Consider the following 17,209-nt stretch of genomic DNA (forward strand, 5'->3'; position numbering starts at 1 on the left):
GGTTTCTGAATGTCATACGTGATTTACCTTCTTCACTTACTGTAAATAAACCTTACATTTTTTTATTACAGTAACACCCAAAAGGATATTGTTATGCTAACATGCTAAACAGATACATAAAAGACATCATCTTTGCCTCAAAAGTACTTGATGTAGGCCAAGAAACAGTAGATCAACAGAAAAACTGTGTACAAAATAACCGGAATTACTTGAGAGGTAGTTTGGAAAAGGTCATCTGATTTTGAGAAAATGATTTTGAGAAAAAAAGTGAATAAGCCAACAGTGTAACTGATGGCTGAGAGTCCTCCTTTATATGCCTCAGGGTAACCAACTGCAATTACTCAGAGAGTGAATCCATAACCAGTTTGATTCCATCAAATGGGTTTAGAACTCATCTTGTCAGCACATTTAAACAGCTCACACCATACAGTAATTCATTCTTCTGGCTGAAACAAAAATACAAACAACTAAACACGTGGCCATCTTACACAACATTCACAGAACAAGGAAGAGGCACCAAGAGAGAAAAGCAGACAATTCAACCATTCAAACACAAACCAAAACAAACCACAAAAGCCAAGCAAAACCAAGAGTGCACCCTTACAACTAAAAAAACAACTAAATGAAAGTATCAAAATTCTGATTCATTTTAGCAGTTAAAATCTCAATATCTGATTTACACAAGACACTACACAGCAGTGAACCTCAGTTTTCAAGTGGTAAGAAATACCAATCTCTAGGAAGCAGCCCTTCTTATCTTAAAACTGCACCACAATTCACAAAGAATCAGAGTGAACAGGTTTTACCAGAAGAAGAATTGCAAGCTATAAAACACACCTTGGATTCAGTACAAGTCTGCAGACTATAACATTCCTAACAGCAGTCTTCCGACTGGCTTAGGCCAGTGTAATAGAAGGAATCTCCATTTTACAAAAGATTCCCTGCTACAGAAAACAAAACCCAAACCCTACTTTTAGCCAGACACAAACTATACACTTTTGACAATATCTGATGCTGAAATGCAATTCAAAGAAGTCAGATATTAGAAAAAGCAGATGTCTCCATGTTTAAGTGTCCAATAAATACTTTCACAAAGACATTTTAAACACCCACTAGCATTAGCACTTATGTTCAGGAAATGCTTTTAAGAAAAGTAGGATTTCGAAACTCTTTCACATCTTACACATGAGCCAACTCCTATCTGTGCCATTACCACTTGACAAGTGCCACTCTGGTCCCAGTACTATTAAATCCATCTGCATCAGAGATAATCCTACTTTTTATGGACTATTTTTATGACTGCTTAGTTTATACAATAGAAGGCAAAAAGCAAAAGATCTGGAAATGTGTTACAAACTTTTCAACCAAAAGAAAAAAATTCAAAAACTAAATTTATTTAAATAATAAATTAAAACAAACAAACAAAAAAAAAGGTTGAGAAATAAATAAAAAATCTTAAACAACATTGCAAAGAACATTATGTTTCTAAACCTTTCCCTCACCATTTTATTCCCCTTCTTTTAAATAAAAAATACTAATAATTTAAACTTTTGGGCACAGCAGATAAACAGTTTATGATGTTATTGTTTAATGTAATGATATTCTACAAAATGTAACAGACACTTTTTTTTTTAATCTACCAATTTCTTAAGAAGTAAAACTCAAAATCTGCAACATTAAGTAATTTCTTAAGTGCTTCAAAGAAAGTGTCTGTACTCACCAGCACCGCCACTTTCTGATTTTTCTTCTGATTGGTTTTCTGGAAAAAATAAACAGAAAAGTAATCACTACGTTTCTGTGATGATTATCCGAAATTACATCTAACAACTGGGTTGCAAAGTAAAGAACGATAAATTATGATACAATCAAAATCACTGCATTTGATTAATGTTTATAACTATACCTTCTGAGGAATAATTTGCTACCAGGAGCAACAAAAAAATAGCCCTTTAGTGCCCAAACTCAGGAATGGGAGAAACCATTAAAAAGAAACTGTTAAATGAGAGAACTCTATTGCACTGCTGACTGAACTCTGCGAACAAAGTTACACATTTATACAAAATCAGTAGGAAGATTTTATGCTCAAGCAATGTACGTGATCCATTTATCTCACTGGTCAGTTCAGACAAACAAATATTTCTGTATATTACAAAAATAATCAGGGATCTGCAAAAGAATGTTCTTAATTGACATTAGTTAAATTTTTGACCTTGATCAACCTTTGCTCTACCCTTTCTACAGGCCATGGAAGAATTAATTTCTTCAAGATTTTTCCTCTCTGATTATTTGTCCTCAAATGGTACTATAGCCCACTGGTATTTTTTTGTCAGGCATTTGTACTTGTTAAGTACAATATATACAATCAGAAACATCTCCTGTTCCATGTAGCAGAGAATCATAAGTATGTATGAAACAGACACAGTGTTGCAAAGTGATTTGCTAAAAAAAATTATCACTCTGGTGAATGGCAGAGTCAGATTCAGAAACAGCTTTCTGAAAGGAATTCCAATCCCTCATTTCAAGAAACGGCTTCCAGTAGTTGTATTGTGGTAACCTGAGTTGTAACCCCTTCCAAATCCTAAAAGATTAAACCCCTCCATTAATTTGTCAGTATTATATTTGACTGTTCCTCCTATATTTCTCCTTTTTATGCATTTTCTGATGCAGAGAACAAAAAGAACATTTTCACTTCCCTGAAACACAGTTAGAAATGAATGGTAAAACATACTTGTCCTTTGCTTTCAACTCAGGCAAGTTACAGCTGTCATTACAGGCTATTTACTTACAGCCAAGAGTGAATTACTGCTCTAACTCAAAGTAATTTTCAAGTTCAATTCGGCTGATAATTTCTGCCATTTAAAGGCTGGGTAATAAAAGAACTGAACACATAAAATATTTTAGAAAACCTTTTTCTTGCCACTGATTCTTGCTGCCTTTGAAGGTTTCTGTCCCTCTTTTCTCATCAAGATGGCTTGAGAGCCTGAGGACTAAATACAAACATAAAAACCAGGATCTTACAGCTCCTTCTTTCTTTACACCAGGTGCCTGTCATTAGTCTTAGCAGCTGAAGGCACCTGCTTTCCTCTATGAGAAACAACCATCATATGGCCCCTTCCCATCCATGAGTATTCACGAAGTGAGTAAAGAACCCTGCCAACTTTCAGATAGACATTCAGGATCGCCTGTTTGCAGAAAACCAAGTATTTTCTTGTTGACGTTATTTTTTGTGCATATTTGACACATTTACAGCATGACATAAAACCAATACCCCAACTCAATTGTAGTTTAATGAAGGAAACGTTCAGTACACACACAAGAAGCAGAGAGAATGAAATGAAGAACATAAAAACATACAAAGATACGAACACCTGTAAAAGTGAGAAGTGAGATGGGGCCGGACTTTAAGCTGTTCAATTTCAACTCAGTTTCAAAGGAAGACAAGAGCTACCTCACGGAAACTATTACCAAAGACACCACACTTCAACACTGCTAAGAGCATCTCTGATTCAAATACCAATAAATGTACCTCACATCTACAGGGAAAGTGTGTTTGTTTGTATCTGCCCTTAACAGCAGAGACAATAAACCAGACAAAATTCAAGTCTTGCAAAAAAGTGGCATTTTTTCTTCCTCATCATTAGACAAATCAGTTTTGTTATGATTAAGTCACAAGTTCTGCTTTAAAAATCTCCTCAGCATTAATATAATGAAGAAGGCAAAGGAAGTTGTACTATGTCTACTTAATAAATTTCATTAATGCAGACTGCAGCTGCTCAGCCTCCTCTACAACATGCAAGAGTTGATAAAAATCACTGCTAAACATCAACAGATAGGGGTGGGCTAGTTGGGGATTTTGTTGTTACTGGGTTCTTGGCTGTCATTGTGGTAGGGGGTGGTGGTAGTGTGCTGGTTTTTACACATACATCAGTGAGACTGAAAACCAAAGGTATTTTAGATCAATGAAGCATGCAAAAATACTATTCCCATCACATTTGGCCCATTCTAACAGACCATATATTTTGTGTGTTATACCCTCAATTGTTTAAATTTGTACAGGAATTAACAGTCTATATTTTAGTAACAGAAATGAAAATAAAATTAGCTTATCCCTGCTAGCTGAACCTGCTTTACAGTACTTTTTAACCCTCCAACAAGCATATGAAGTAATTAAATAAACATAATTTCCTTTCTTTTTGAGATGGAGAAGGGGTATGATGTAAGGAACTACAATTGTTATCTAAATGGACTGTATGTCTCAATTAATACATACAAAATTTTGAGGCATCAAAATGATGTCTGTAATTAAACTAGCTTGAGCCACAAATTCTCCTTTTTTGACCAAGGGTTTCATTTTTATGATTCTCAAAAATATTTGGAAATTTGCATAAATGCCAGAGATTTGAAAGGCTGCTGTTGTATCTATTTCTTTTGATCATGAGGCTGCTGATAAGTTTTCTGCTTCTGCTAACAGTCCAGAAAAGACTAAAGTACATAACAGAACAAAGAAGCATTAGGTTAGATCCAAAAACCTTCTGGAGACTGAAATATGTGGGTAAGTAACAGCCTGAACAGAAACAATTGGAAAGTAGTATTAATGTAGACAGGTACATGTCAAAACTCCTCATCAAGCTGCACTAAGATGGCAGAACAGTGAGGGTGTTTATTTCCTAAATAACAGTTTGATGAGGAATTTCAGAATTCATACACTTATCTAATAGAACTGCAAACAGTATTACAAGGCATCAAGATTCTGAGCACAGTGTATTTTACTGAGAATAAATAAGTGTAATTAAAGAAGTAACAGCTTTAATGAAAGGTTTTTATTACGGTTTGTTCCCTTCACATTTCTTTAATGGCCAGATATAGTTGATATTTTAAAATAATATATACAAAATACAGAATAAAAACCTCTGAATATTCTTTTTCACTGGAATATAATTGCACATTGTATGTTATATGGTAGGTGTGATTCATGTACAAACTCAGAAAAGGTCCTTTCATATATGAGAAGATGTATAAAGGAAAAAAACCCAACAATTCAAAACAATGGGAGAATATTCAAGGAATATGGGAATAAAGGAGCTGTTCTTGGGTATATTAGGCAGAGTTATGTGTATTGTTGAACAAGAACACAAAAAATAATTGAGCATCATTAACTGAATTTCTGAAGGAGAGAAGGCTCAGGAAACTGAAGGAAAACAAAATTATAAAAGCCAGCAATGTTCTGTGAAGCATGAAAGAGTGAGACAATCCATGCATGAACGCTGCTCAGAAGCAAAGCTCTGGTGTCTGTTCTGTCAATGGAATTCTCTGAACACTTTTTACTTTCAGTAAGATGGAAAGAGCATGAAAAAATTTAAAGATGCAAAAATAGACATTACGGCTATCCCACTTAAGAAGGGGGAGTTGTGAAGATAGATTCAAAATTTAAATAAAATGAATCATCTCATCCAACTTTACAGAAATATCTTATACTTTATTTGTGTCTACAGTGTAAAATCTTCTCCTCCACCCATCAGTCCTTTACAGTCTGGGATGCAATTGCCTGCCAAGGTCTTTGTTTTCACAAGTCATTTAATGGCACATTTTTCCAAAAACCAGTTCAATAAGAAACTTGTATTTCTAACAAAGCCACAATTTTATTTATATTAAGATCTAGCAAACCCTACATGCTGGCAGAAGAATTAAGCATCAGGCAATTAAAGCAGTGAGGGAAGTAATGTATAAGAATAATCAGAAAGGTTTGCAGTTAAATGTTCAACAAAAGTGTCTTCCCATTCCTTCAACCAAGAAAGAAATTACTGTTAAATTGCAGCATTATCTTATGCTAGGGTGTCTGCCAGTGGGAAGCTCAGAAAACAATTTTAACCAAATATACCCCACATATCAGGCCCACGAATTGCCCCTAGATAGTTTCTAGCGACATGCACATAAGAAGAATTCATTTTGTTCAATAAGACACATTAAAATATACGCAAAATCTTCTGCTTTTCACCCGCCAAAAAACCACAGCTATGATAGCTGATGACAAAGATAAGACGAAATGACTGGAAGCACAAATAGCATTGTTGCATAGCAACTGTTGATGTACATATGGTGATGTTTATGGAACAGAATGTAGTTCATATTTAATGCAGAAATAATACCAAAAGCAGCCTAGACAGCAAGACCTAGACAGCAAGAGACAAGTGTGGTTTGGAACCCTCTGCAGACATGATGGCAGCCATGCTTCCCACCAGATTTGCTACCCTCCTGCTCAGGGACACCAGCACAGGCCTCAGTGATCTGCCCTGCCATGAAGACAACACAATGTCCACATGTGCAACAGCCTTGCAAAGGAACTAGGGAGATATTCTGCAACTACCACCTTCAGAGTACTCAGTATTATTCACTGGGGCTATTTCAAAACACAGAAAAAGGAAAAGAGAAGAAATAAATGGGAGAAATCCCCAAGCTAATCCAAAGAGAAGATGCAGCACGTGTGAAGATTTTTAACAGGCCAGTATCTGGGATGGGAGCTACTTTACTAAGCTTCCTATTAGCTCAGATACACACTGCAGAAGAGCAAGAAACTGCAATTCATTACATTTCGGACACAATAAATTGCACCTCAGAAGAGCCTGCTACTGTCCATTAACAAATATGGGACCACCAGAGATGCAGACATTCACAGCGAAAGAACTAAAGGATTTCTTCCAACACTACAAGTAGGAGAAGCAAGTTCAGTTAAGACAAAGCAAAACAAAACTCACGGAAAAGCCATTCAGAAGATTAGAAATTACATCATGCAGAAAATATTAAATTACTTGTCAAATTTGATCTTTTTTGCTTGCTCTAAATGACCTGATGAGTCAATGTGAAGTGCCGAATTATCCAGAATATAAAAACTGCCTACAGCATCTTCCAAGACCACAGCATATTTCAGAAAAGCCATCAAAAAGACAGTCACTACAACATAAGGATCCCAAAGTCAAAGGACTAATCAGAGAATAGATCTTAGGACATTCAATATGCTCAAAAAAAGGGTGGAGGGGGGAGCAAATCACAAACCCACAACCAAAAAAACCCCCACCCTGTACAGAGCAAACCCAACTGCTTCACACCTTTTGCTCTGGTTGATTTAAGTCAGTCCTCAATAAGGGTATTGACCGAGACTAATAGTGCATGAAGCACTTTTTAAATCCATATTTCATTTGCCTAATTCCTCAACTGCACCCTTCTAAATGACATCTGCCGTTCCATACCAGCTTAATCTTTGGCCCAGGGTTCAAACTGACATATTGCTTGTGTTACATGGTGCAGTTTAAAAAAAGAAAAGGAACAAGACGCTTTTCAGAAAAAATATGCTAATTATAATATGAAGACTAATAGTGGTCTGTGAAGCTAGAAATGAGTGAATTTCAATTTCCTATTACTGCCTTACTGTGGATTGACTGATGTGCAAAGATATGTAAGTTTTTGTAGAGTGTTTTTCCATGGTCAGTATAGTGGGTTTTTCCATGGGGATTTTCCGGCATCCAATACAGTAGCAGCCTTTCTTTCAGTTGGGACATCTGCACAGTCCACTCTTCAGACATCTGTTTTCTCACTAGCCATAATTCACTTTGAAATTTGTTGAAAATGGACACGGAGCTCAAAACATGCCCACACATTTAAGCACATGAGTGTAGATTCAGAAACATGGTGCCTCTAAGGAATCTGACTGGAGTTTGGAATACTTGTGTCACATTCATTTTTAAAAGCAAAAAATAGTCAAGCAAGAAAAGGACAATGAAGTATATTTTTGATTGTACTCTCACTGTATAAGCTTAAACACAACAGTAAAAGATTTTAGCCATTTTGCATTTAAATTAGTTTCATGAAAACTCACTGACTGCATGTTATGCTTGCTAATCTCAAACAAAAACAACTTTGACAGGGTCTATGCATATTCAATGCTTCATCCCAACCATTTCTCATGTAACTAACTACCCTTTGCTCCCAGTTAATAAAATAACTTCTATTCAGTAAATCCAAATAACTTCTTCCAGTTGCTAGGAAATGCAAAATTTTTAATTGATTAAATAAAAAAAATGGATAGAGGGAAAATCAGAATTCCTATAAAATTATATTCAGAGCAGAGACCAATTCAAGGAGAAAAAACCAAATACTAGTTCAAACAAAAAATACATGGGAACACAAAAGCATGTTTTTTCAGTCAAAACCCTAAAGGAGAATGCACACAATGTACTGCTCTCTGTACTGCATTCCATGTTCCCTCTGCTCTCTCCAGCAGACGCAGAGCTGAAATGTACACAACCCTGGAGAACTTAAGTCAGTTGCTCAATCGCACCAAGTAATGAGACAGACACAAACAAATTACAACACTATTATCTACTCAGAACAACAAAACAGCCAAAATCTGACTTCCAAGTCTTCTGTCTGTTACAGCACTGAGTTTATTGAAGGCAGAAATACTGGAGTCATAACAAGTTTAATTCTAACTTACCTACTGAAGTTTCTGTGAACACTGTTAAGGTCTGTCCTCCCACACTCTGCAGAAGAAATGGATGTTCCCTGGGTGCACTGACTGAAGCAGGCTTTCCTCCAATATCATTGATGCTTGCGAGCTCTTCATTCAAAGTAAATGACACCTAACAGTCACAATTGCCACAGTGTTACTAAACAGACTCAATGACATTGTTTCACAAGTTATGGGGAAACAAAAAGAAAACACAAGCAGTATAGCACATTTCTATTCCAAAAATAAAGGGCAATATAAGAGCCCTTCCGCACTGATCTCTTGTTGAAATACAGAATTCAAAGCGTTCATGTACTTAATAAAATTTACTCAGCTTTCAGAAAGTTGTAAATTACTTCCTCCTGAAGCCAGAGAACAACTTGATTTTACTTATTAAAATATACAGCATAACAGATCTTCAGCCACTGCTCAGTATGAGTGCTGAAAAATGTTTCACACAGCCAGGTGAGCTCAGAAAAAGTGCTGAAGTACCACAACAAGTGTTACTAGCCTGGGACTCCTGAATTGCACACAGCCCAGAAGAGGCTTAAACACAGCTCCTTTGCCATGTTCACACTGTATGCTAAGTACAGAAGCTAAGGAAGTGGGGACTGGATAACCAGAATCCCTAGACACAGGCCACAGCCAGGAACTTGAGAGGGATGCTTCACACCAAACACCTTTCCTGTGCTTTTCCTGTGCATCCTCCTTAGCCTTTTGTACTAACACATCTCAAAAATGTTTGAAGAGAAGGCAATCAAAGTGAGGGAACAGAGAGACCTGATGCAAGCCTCACAGGCATCTATGGGCAGAGCTACTAACGGAATTCTCTCTTTCTGATTCTGTGGTACAATGCTTCACTAGAGGTATAGCAAAAAAAAAGTGACATTAGAAACCAGCACATTCTAAACAGTTTTTAGAATTCAAAACATAAAGTTTAGCAATTACTTACTTCCGTTCTTCCTTGATTTCTGAAAAAGAAAATATTTATTATTTAATAAACATATAAATATTAAAAATATTTAACAATGTTTCCATAACTTAATTCCTCAAGTTTAGCTTTCCTGATAAAAAAGCAAATTCAAATTCTAGTTCTATTATTTGTCTTCACTCCTGAGCTGCTCAATTTTTTGTTTTGCTGATGCCCAAGAATAAACGGGAAAAGTCAGCATGTGAGAACAGAGGCAGCAAAATAAAACATGTATATAAAAGCAAATTTCACAATTAGGCTTCCTTAAACGTAGGAAATCAAACCTCATGTAATGGGGCAGAGTGACTCCCCAGTATAATTTTGTACAGTTTACATTCTTAATCACTACACAAGCAAATACTGTTCATGGATCACAGGAATATGCACACTGTTGGCAAGAAACAGGATTATGTCTTAGAACAGGTGCAGCATACACTTATTTTACGCAGGTAACTTCTAAGAAACGCAGCCAGTAACTGTAGAGTAAAGGCTTACTTGACAATCCTTAGTTTTCCCACTTCACCTCTTCCTGAAGCTTTACTCCATTGTTGTGACAAGTATTTGGGGACCTAAGAAAAGAGATTTCATGAAAAGCAGATTTTAAAATTCTATACAAATTGTGTATGTGTAAATACTTTAAATGTTTTTATACTGACCACTTCAGAATAAAGTATGAGCTAAATATAGTAGACAATAGAGAACCATAGATGGTTTTGGTTGGCAGGGGCCTTAATGGACGGCTAGTCCAAACTCCCTGCAATGAGCAAGGACATTTGCAACTAGATTGGTTCTAGCCCAGAGCTCCATCCAACCTGACCCTGAATGATTCCAGGAATGCCACAACAACAGCTTGTCTGGGCAACCTGGGCGAGTGCCTCATCACCCTCATCATAAAACATTTCTTCCTTATAACTAGTCTAAATTCACCCTCCTTTCACTTAAAATCATTACTCCATGTCCAACTGCTATAAGCCCTACTAAAAAGTCTGTCCCCATCTTTCTCATCAGCCCCTGTGAGGCACTGGAAGGCACCTATAAGGTCTCCCTGGAGCCCTTTCCTCTCCAGGCTGAGTAGAGCCAGATCTCTTGATCTGTCTTCACACAAGAGGTGCTCCAGATCTCTGATCATCTTTGTGGCATCCTTTGCACCTGCTGCAGCAAGTCTGCATCCTTCTTATGTTGGGAGCCCCAGAGCAGGACACAGCAATCTAGAGGAAAGTCTCACCAGAGCAGAGCAGAGCAGAGCAGAGCAGAGCAGAGCAGAGCAGAGCAGAGCAGAGGGGCAGAATCCCCTCCCTTGAAATACTGCCCATGCTGCTTTTGTTGCAGCCCTGGACAGAACTGCCTTTCTGGGCTGCAAGTGCACATTGCCAGCTCATGACCAGCCTCTCATCTACCAGCATCCCCAAGTCCTTGTCCTCAGAGCTGCTCTCAGTCCTTTCCTCTCTCACCTTGCATTGATACTGGGGGTTGCCCCAAACCAAGTGCAGGACCTTGTGCTTGGCCTTGTTGAACTTTATGAAGCTCATGCCAGCCCACTTCTTGAGCTGTTGTATACATAAACATGCACATATACATACATTTATATATGTGTGTATACATATTCTGTTAGCAAGAGAAAAGAGCAATGTAGCACAAAAATAACACCAACATAGTGTCTCAAATGAGAGAAAAATCTTAGTAACTTCAACCTCAAATACTACTATCCAATCCTAAAAGGCAGAAAAAGATCAGCATCATATTCTTAAACTAAGGAGTCTTGATATTTTATCAGCTAAAATTATACTATGAAATATTCATTAGAAATTATCATCTCTCTGAGAAAAAAAACCCCAACCAATCAATCACAGGGATGAGAAGTCAGGCAATTTCTGCTGTGAAGGGAAGGCTTAGAGTCTGGGAACCTCAGACACATGGAGCAGCAGACCACAGCCTACTGCCACTCCTCCAACAGCAGAACCACCCCAGGCAAATCTGCCTCCCACCACTCATTCCCAGCTCCTTGCTGCATTGGGCAAAGTCTGCGTGCAGCTGCTGGAAAGAGCAGACTGATCTAGCTAGGAGGAGTGGGTGACTTCTATGTTTTAGCTGTGCTGATTTTGTGTTTAGCAGGTGGAACAACCAAAGCAGCTCCCCAACCCATTTTCCAGAACAGCTGCACAAAGTAGTGATGAGTCCAGGGAGAGGAACAAGACCTGCATAAATTGAGGATGAAAAGCTGCTGCAGTGCTGTTACCTCACCTACACACTAATTCCTTCAGTGGCAAAGACTGTGCTAACTGCAGCATCAGGTGACCTGGGCTCAAAATGGACAATAAAGGCCTCCAGCAAGAGCACACTCCCCGGAACTTTACAGCCATGTTTTTTATTGGCACAGCACAGTTTGTCCTGGCTCACACAGTCCACAGCACAGTTTGTCCTGGCTCACACAGACCACAGCCACTGAAAACACCTGTGCCCACATGGAAAAACGGTGTGAGGCACAGCCAGTAAGAGAAATGCACTAAGCTATGCCTGGGGCATTTTCTGTTTCAAGGGGCAAAGAAGCACTTTGAAGCCTAATTTTTGTCTTGGACAGAGCCAACTAAGCCAAGCTGGGGAGAAAAAGAGCCCATTCCAATAACTTGCTTACAAAGAACAACCTCCTAACTTCGTAAAGCTCAAATTAAATTAACACTAACTTGGCATTTATCAATTCTTCAAGAACTCCAGAAGGTATCTTGGAACTGGTGCTTAGTTAGCACTTACCTTTAGACTCACAGCATGCCATGAAGTACATGTGGAATAACTACAAAATCCAGATGCCCCAACTGCTCAGACAAACTAAATGGCAGGTTCTAGGTTCCCATAAAGTTCAGACAACTTTGGTCAAAAATACCACAAAAGCACAACAGAAAGCCATGAACTAGCACAATCTATTGACTTACATTTTTACAGTTTTCAAAGTGGTAACTTTCTACAGGAGACTCCATGCCAGATAGATACAGTTTTCTTTCTGAAGTCAAGATAAATGCTGTGACATGCTCCAGCTGACTCAACAGCAATATAATTACATGCTTGCACCTAATCTCTATTTATACTGCCAGCTAATAAGGTAGATGCACATTCAGTATGAGTGGACAAGGATTGAAGGGCTCTCATGGTGTTAAAATCACTGACTTGCTATATAATACATTCAGACTGGGAATTTAGTCAAATTAAGAGGTTGCAGATCAATCATACTCCTTTCAGCTGCATGGGAAAGTCTCAAAGAGTGCATTTAATCATCCTTCTGCTGGCCCACCTGCAGTCAAGGCCTATGCAGAGAAAGACAAAGGGTTATGAAGGATTACTTCCAGCTATCCATAGGTACTTCAGATAAAACCAGGTGCTACTCACAAACCCACATGCTAATGACATAAACAACCAGGAAAGACTAAATGAAGTCTTAAATGTTGTAGACGTCTCATTATGCACCTTTCTTTTAACTTCAACATAATAATTATGGTAAAGAGTCAGGTTTCAAAGTCTTAACAATCCTTGAAAGAACACGGAGCAAACAAGAGCAACCTGTTTTTTACAGGGCAGAATTTTCAGAGATGCCACAGCAGGATTTTTAAAAATACATACCCACAGAAAGAGTGACCTGTGGACTGAGTGACTGCCCAACTGAATGCAGCCTTTCAGGACAAGTGGCCTTTTTTCTAGGGTTTGTAGGTAAGAACAGTCTTCTCTCCAAAGAAGAAAAAATACAATTTCATCCCTTGAACAAATCTGATGTACTGAGGAGCATCACTTCAAGTCCTCTTCCCACTGCTGTTCTCTTGTTACTCATATCATACAACCTCCCAGGCTGCAGTACACAGGGCAGGCTGCAGGCACTGCAGGACACAAGGGCCCCTCTCCACTCAACTTCCAGCTTGGGCACAGCTTTCCACCCCCTTTAGAAGGGAACACACAAGCATCTGCAACAAACTAATTCCACTTATAAGCAAAAAATTAAATCAGCTCTTTCTCTATGTAGCAATCCATCCAATCATCTCTGCACAGCACTGCATACAACAGAAACTAAGGCTGATGTCAGATTCAGTTTTAATTTTTCTTTGAACATACAATAATAATTAAATAAAGATTATCTTTCTAGCTGTAGAACAATGCAGCAGATTAAATAAAAAAAATCTGACCAACACGCTCAGTGAACAAGAAATTAACATTCTAATGACTAACACTATATGTGCTTCACTTTACCACAAGTACATAACAAAATATTCTTACTATTTCTCCACCTTAGCTTTCTCTGAACACACAGAAATAAAAATCCAGCTGCTTTCTGGATTTGTACTAAAGCAACTCACTCTCTTTATGGTACCTCCTTTTAGTGTTCATGCTTCTAAAACACTCATCACTACATTTCTTTATTGCCTGTTAAGTAGTCTCTCTGGAATACTTCCTGTGCTAGCACAGTGCACGATAAAAGGAAATCAAATAAGCCAGGTTTTTTATTCCATCAGAACTGAATGCTCTCTCCCTCAAAGGTAGGATAAATTCAGCCTTGTTGTCCTAGCTAGTGAAGATAAAAAGTACAGGTACTATGCACTGTCTTGCCTCGGAGTTGGAAGTCCTACTAACAGATGTGGTTGTTTCCAAGTTCAAGTCCGAAGGAAGTCAAACAATAAATTCCTGCATGTTCCACATTATGGTCTATCAGTGTCAGCATCCTTTCAATATTTTTTACTGTCATTAATATACAAGAAGACAGATGTAAGTCCAGAACACATGCATGAAGGACTACACCAACATTTACTTGGAAGGGTAATACTCCAGCTTTCCTTTCAGTCCTCTTTTCTCATTAAACAGAGTGGCACCAACTGTAAGGACAAACGTGCCTGAAAATTCCTTGCTTCAGGAAACATCAAACTGTATCAGACTAAAGGACAAGCAAGTTCAGTGTCCTGTCTCCAAATGCAGCCAATGGCAGTTACTTCAGGAGGAACATATGAAGAAAACATATCTCCACAGCATGCTCTTCTAATTTATAGGGTGTTTTAGCAGACATGGGGTTTGGCAGCTTATTACTTTTTAATCTCTCAATTCAATTTTCTTGCCTGAATTTGACTGTGTTTGAGCTTCTGGGAAGTTTTGACATTCAGAACTTCTAATTGCAAGAAGTTCCAAAATTTAACTACACATTGTGCAAAACCTCCTTTGCTTGCAGTGAGTCCCATCAATGAAATAATCTGACACACCTCTAATTGTGTTTGAACTGATTCTTTCCTCTTCACCTTTCCCTGTTCACTTCTTCCTTATCTACCCATGACATTATTCACTGCTTCAGATCTCTACCAGATTTCCAAATCAATCCTCCTGCCAGCCTGAAAAGCAACAATCTATTTAGGAGTTCCCTCCACAGCCATCATTCCTTGTTGCCAAGACCAGAGCTGGTGCTCTCCCCTGTCCTGTTCCCAGGTGCAGTGTACAGTTCCCACAGCAGGGGGATGAGACCAGGGCTACACAGAGCATTCCAGATAAAGGCAATATGATGGCACAATAATATTATTTTCTTTTTTGTTTTCTATGTCTTTTGTAATCATGTCCAATGTTGACTCAGCCCATTTGACATGTTCTTACAGTGTTATCCCCATGTACGGGAAAAAACAGTCCTCCTGAATGACAACAACCAGCAGAAACCCAACTGCTGCTCACATAAAATTAGGATAGTTCTTCTCTATGCACACCAGGTTAGATCTTTCAACTCCTAATTTCATCTGCCATTTATTTTACCATCCTGTCCCTCAGCATGTCATGATCTACTTCTGCAGCTTTCTGCTGCCAGCATTCATTGACAGTGCCCATGAAAAGCTACTACCATTGGAGCATTCGCACAGTGTCCATCGTGGCTTTGTGACACCACACACTCAGGTGTCACCACAGAAGAGGCAGCAACCAGCCCACCAAAAATTCTGCACAGCAAAGCAAGTCTAAAATCCCCAACCATTTTTAAGGGCCACAGTAAGAAGTTTTGGTAGTTGAAGCATGATGGTGTTACACCCCCCTCACCACCCAGGACTAATATTTGGGTACCACCCTGTCCCCACAGGTTCTCTCAAGCTGATGGTCTGAACCTATTCCTAAAGGAGGAAGGGGATGAAGGAACTGTTTCTCCCAAGACAGAATAAATATAGCTCTAGAAAAAGAGGAGCACACCCAGAGGGGACTCAAAGCAGGCAGGGGGCAAGGTCCCCCATCAGCTTCAAGTTCGTTTTACTGAAACAATGCTTGGGTTTGGCAGCAAAATGTCTTGACAGCAAAACACTCCAGGGAACAGAGCAGTGCCAGCCTGTTAGTGGTGGCACCGGGCTGGAGCGTGGCCCCGCACCAAACATATTTGTTTTGACACCCTCACTGCCTTTTCACAGCCCCTCCACTGCAGCTGTATTTCACTAGCACCAAAGGGAGCTGTAATGACAAAACATTGGCATTCACCTTCCTTCTTGGATGAGGACAGTTTTCTAATCAAGGCGTGAATCTGGGCACACCCAGAACTTTTTCCAATTCATAAAGTTTTGGGGCAATAGAAGTTATACTGCCATGTTTGTTGCTCGTCACAAACCACTAGCAAGGACAAGGAAGAGATGTTTTACTGTGAGGGTGGTGAGACATTGGCACAGGCTACCCAGAGAGGCTGTGGATGCCCCATTCCTGGAGATGTTCAGCGATAGGCGGGATAAGGCCTTGAGCCACCTGGTCTAGTGGGAGATGTCCCTGCCCACCTCAGGGGGGGGGTGAGACCAAATGATCTTTAAGGTTCATTCCAACCCCTCCACATTCTGATTCTGTGATAGCTCCCCGGCAGCCCAACTTTCCCTGCGGTGTCTCCTTTACTCAGCAGGCATCCGGGCCAACCCCGCGCTGTCCCCAGAAGGGGCACAGGCACAGTGGCTGTCCCGGGCCATCCAGGCCTCACGGCGCCCACCCCGGGCACGGCGGGGCGGCGACGAACGGAGGGGCCCGGCTGCCACAGGCCGCGCTGGGCCGGGCCCGGGGCCGCGGCGGCGGCTCCTCACCTTCACCAGCCACATGCCCGTGTTCTGCTTGGCGCCGGTGAGGTCCAGCTCGCCCTTGTCGCTCATGGCGGGGCAGCGGCCGGGCCGGGCGGCGGACGAGACGAGCAAGCGGCGAGCGCGGCAGAGAAGCGCACCCGGCACACGGCGGCCCGTGAGGGACAAACCTCCTCCGCTCGCACCGCACGGCGGGGCGGGGCGGGCCCTCGCTGCGCTGGGGCCGCGGGTTCGGGTCCCCGCCCTGGCGGGGCCGTGGGTAGGGCGGGAATCGGTGGTGGCCGCATAAAGCCCCAGTATCACACAATATCCTGGGTTCGAAGGCACCCGTAAGGATCATCGGGTCCAACTCCTGGCCTTGCACAGGATATCCCAAGTGTCACACCATGTGCCTGAGAGCTTTGTCCAGATGCTTCTTGAGCTCCTTCAGGCTTGGTGCTGTGACCACTTCCCCGGGGAGCCTGTTCCAGTGCCCAGCCAACCTACGGGTGAAGAACCTTTTCCTGATATCCAGCCTAAACCTCTCCTGTGACAGCTTCAGGCGATTCCCTCGGGTCCTGTCAGGAGGAAGTTGTAACTGCCATGGGGTCTCCCCTCAGTCTCCTCCAGGCTGAACAGACCAAGTGGCCTCAGCTGGACCTCACACGGCTTCCCCTCAAGGCCCTTCACCATCTTCATTGCCCTCCTTAGGACGCTCTGCAA

General features: G+C 40.4%; 1 protein-coding gene across 2 annotated transcripts in view; it reads right to left on the minus strand.

Annotated features, from left to right (window-relative positions):
• The window catches only part of GTF2F2 (general transcription factor IIF subunit 2), an 80,154-nt gene extending 63,488 nt beyond the window's left edge, over window positions 1–16,666 (minus strand). Inside the window, exons 1-5 of one of the 2 annotated variants that reach the window (XM_066176198.1) lie at window positions 16,514–16,666; window positions 9,966–10,039; window positions 9,453–9,471; window positions 8,489–8,633; window positions 1,721–1,759 (exon numbers count right to left, since the gene is read on the minus strand). In XM_066176198.1, coding sequence (XP_066032295.1) covers window positions 1,721–1,759; window positions 8,489–8,633; window positions 9,453–9,471; window positions 9,966–10,039; window positions 16,514–16,579 — 343 coding nt within the window. In that variant the 5' untranslated portion in view covers window positions 16,580–16,666. Of the gene's footprint in view, window positions 1–1,720; window positions 1,760–8,488; window positions 8,634–9,452; window positions 9,472–9,965; window positions 10,040–12,397; window positions 12,526–16,513 lie in introns of those variants that run through there. The other variant, XM_066176199.1, reaches the window with a different exon arrangement.
• Window positions 16,667–17,209: the final 543 nt, after the last annotated feature.

The sequence above is a fragment of the Chamaea fasciata genome, unplaced genomic scaffold (assembly GCF_029207755.1).
Source record: "Chamaea fasciata isolate MVZ Bird 193981 ecotype frontalis unplaced genomic scaffold, bChaFas1.0.hap1 SCAF_2, whole genome shotgun sequence".
Classification (NCBI taxonomy): domain Eukaryota; kingdom Metazoa; phylum Chordata; class Aves; order Passeriformes; family Sylviidae; genus Chamaea; species Chamaea fasciata.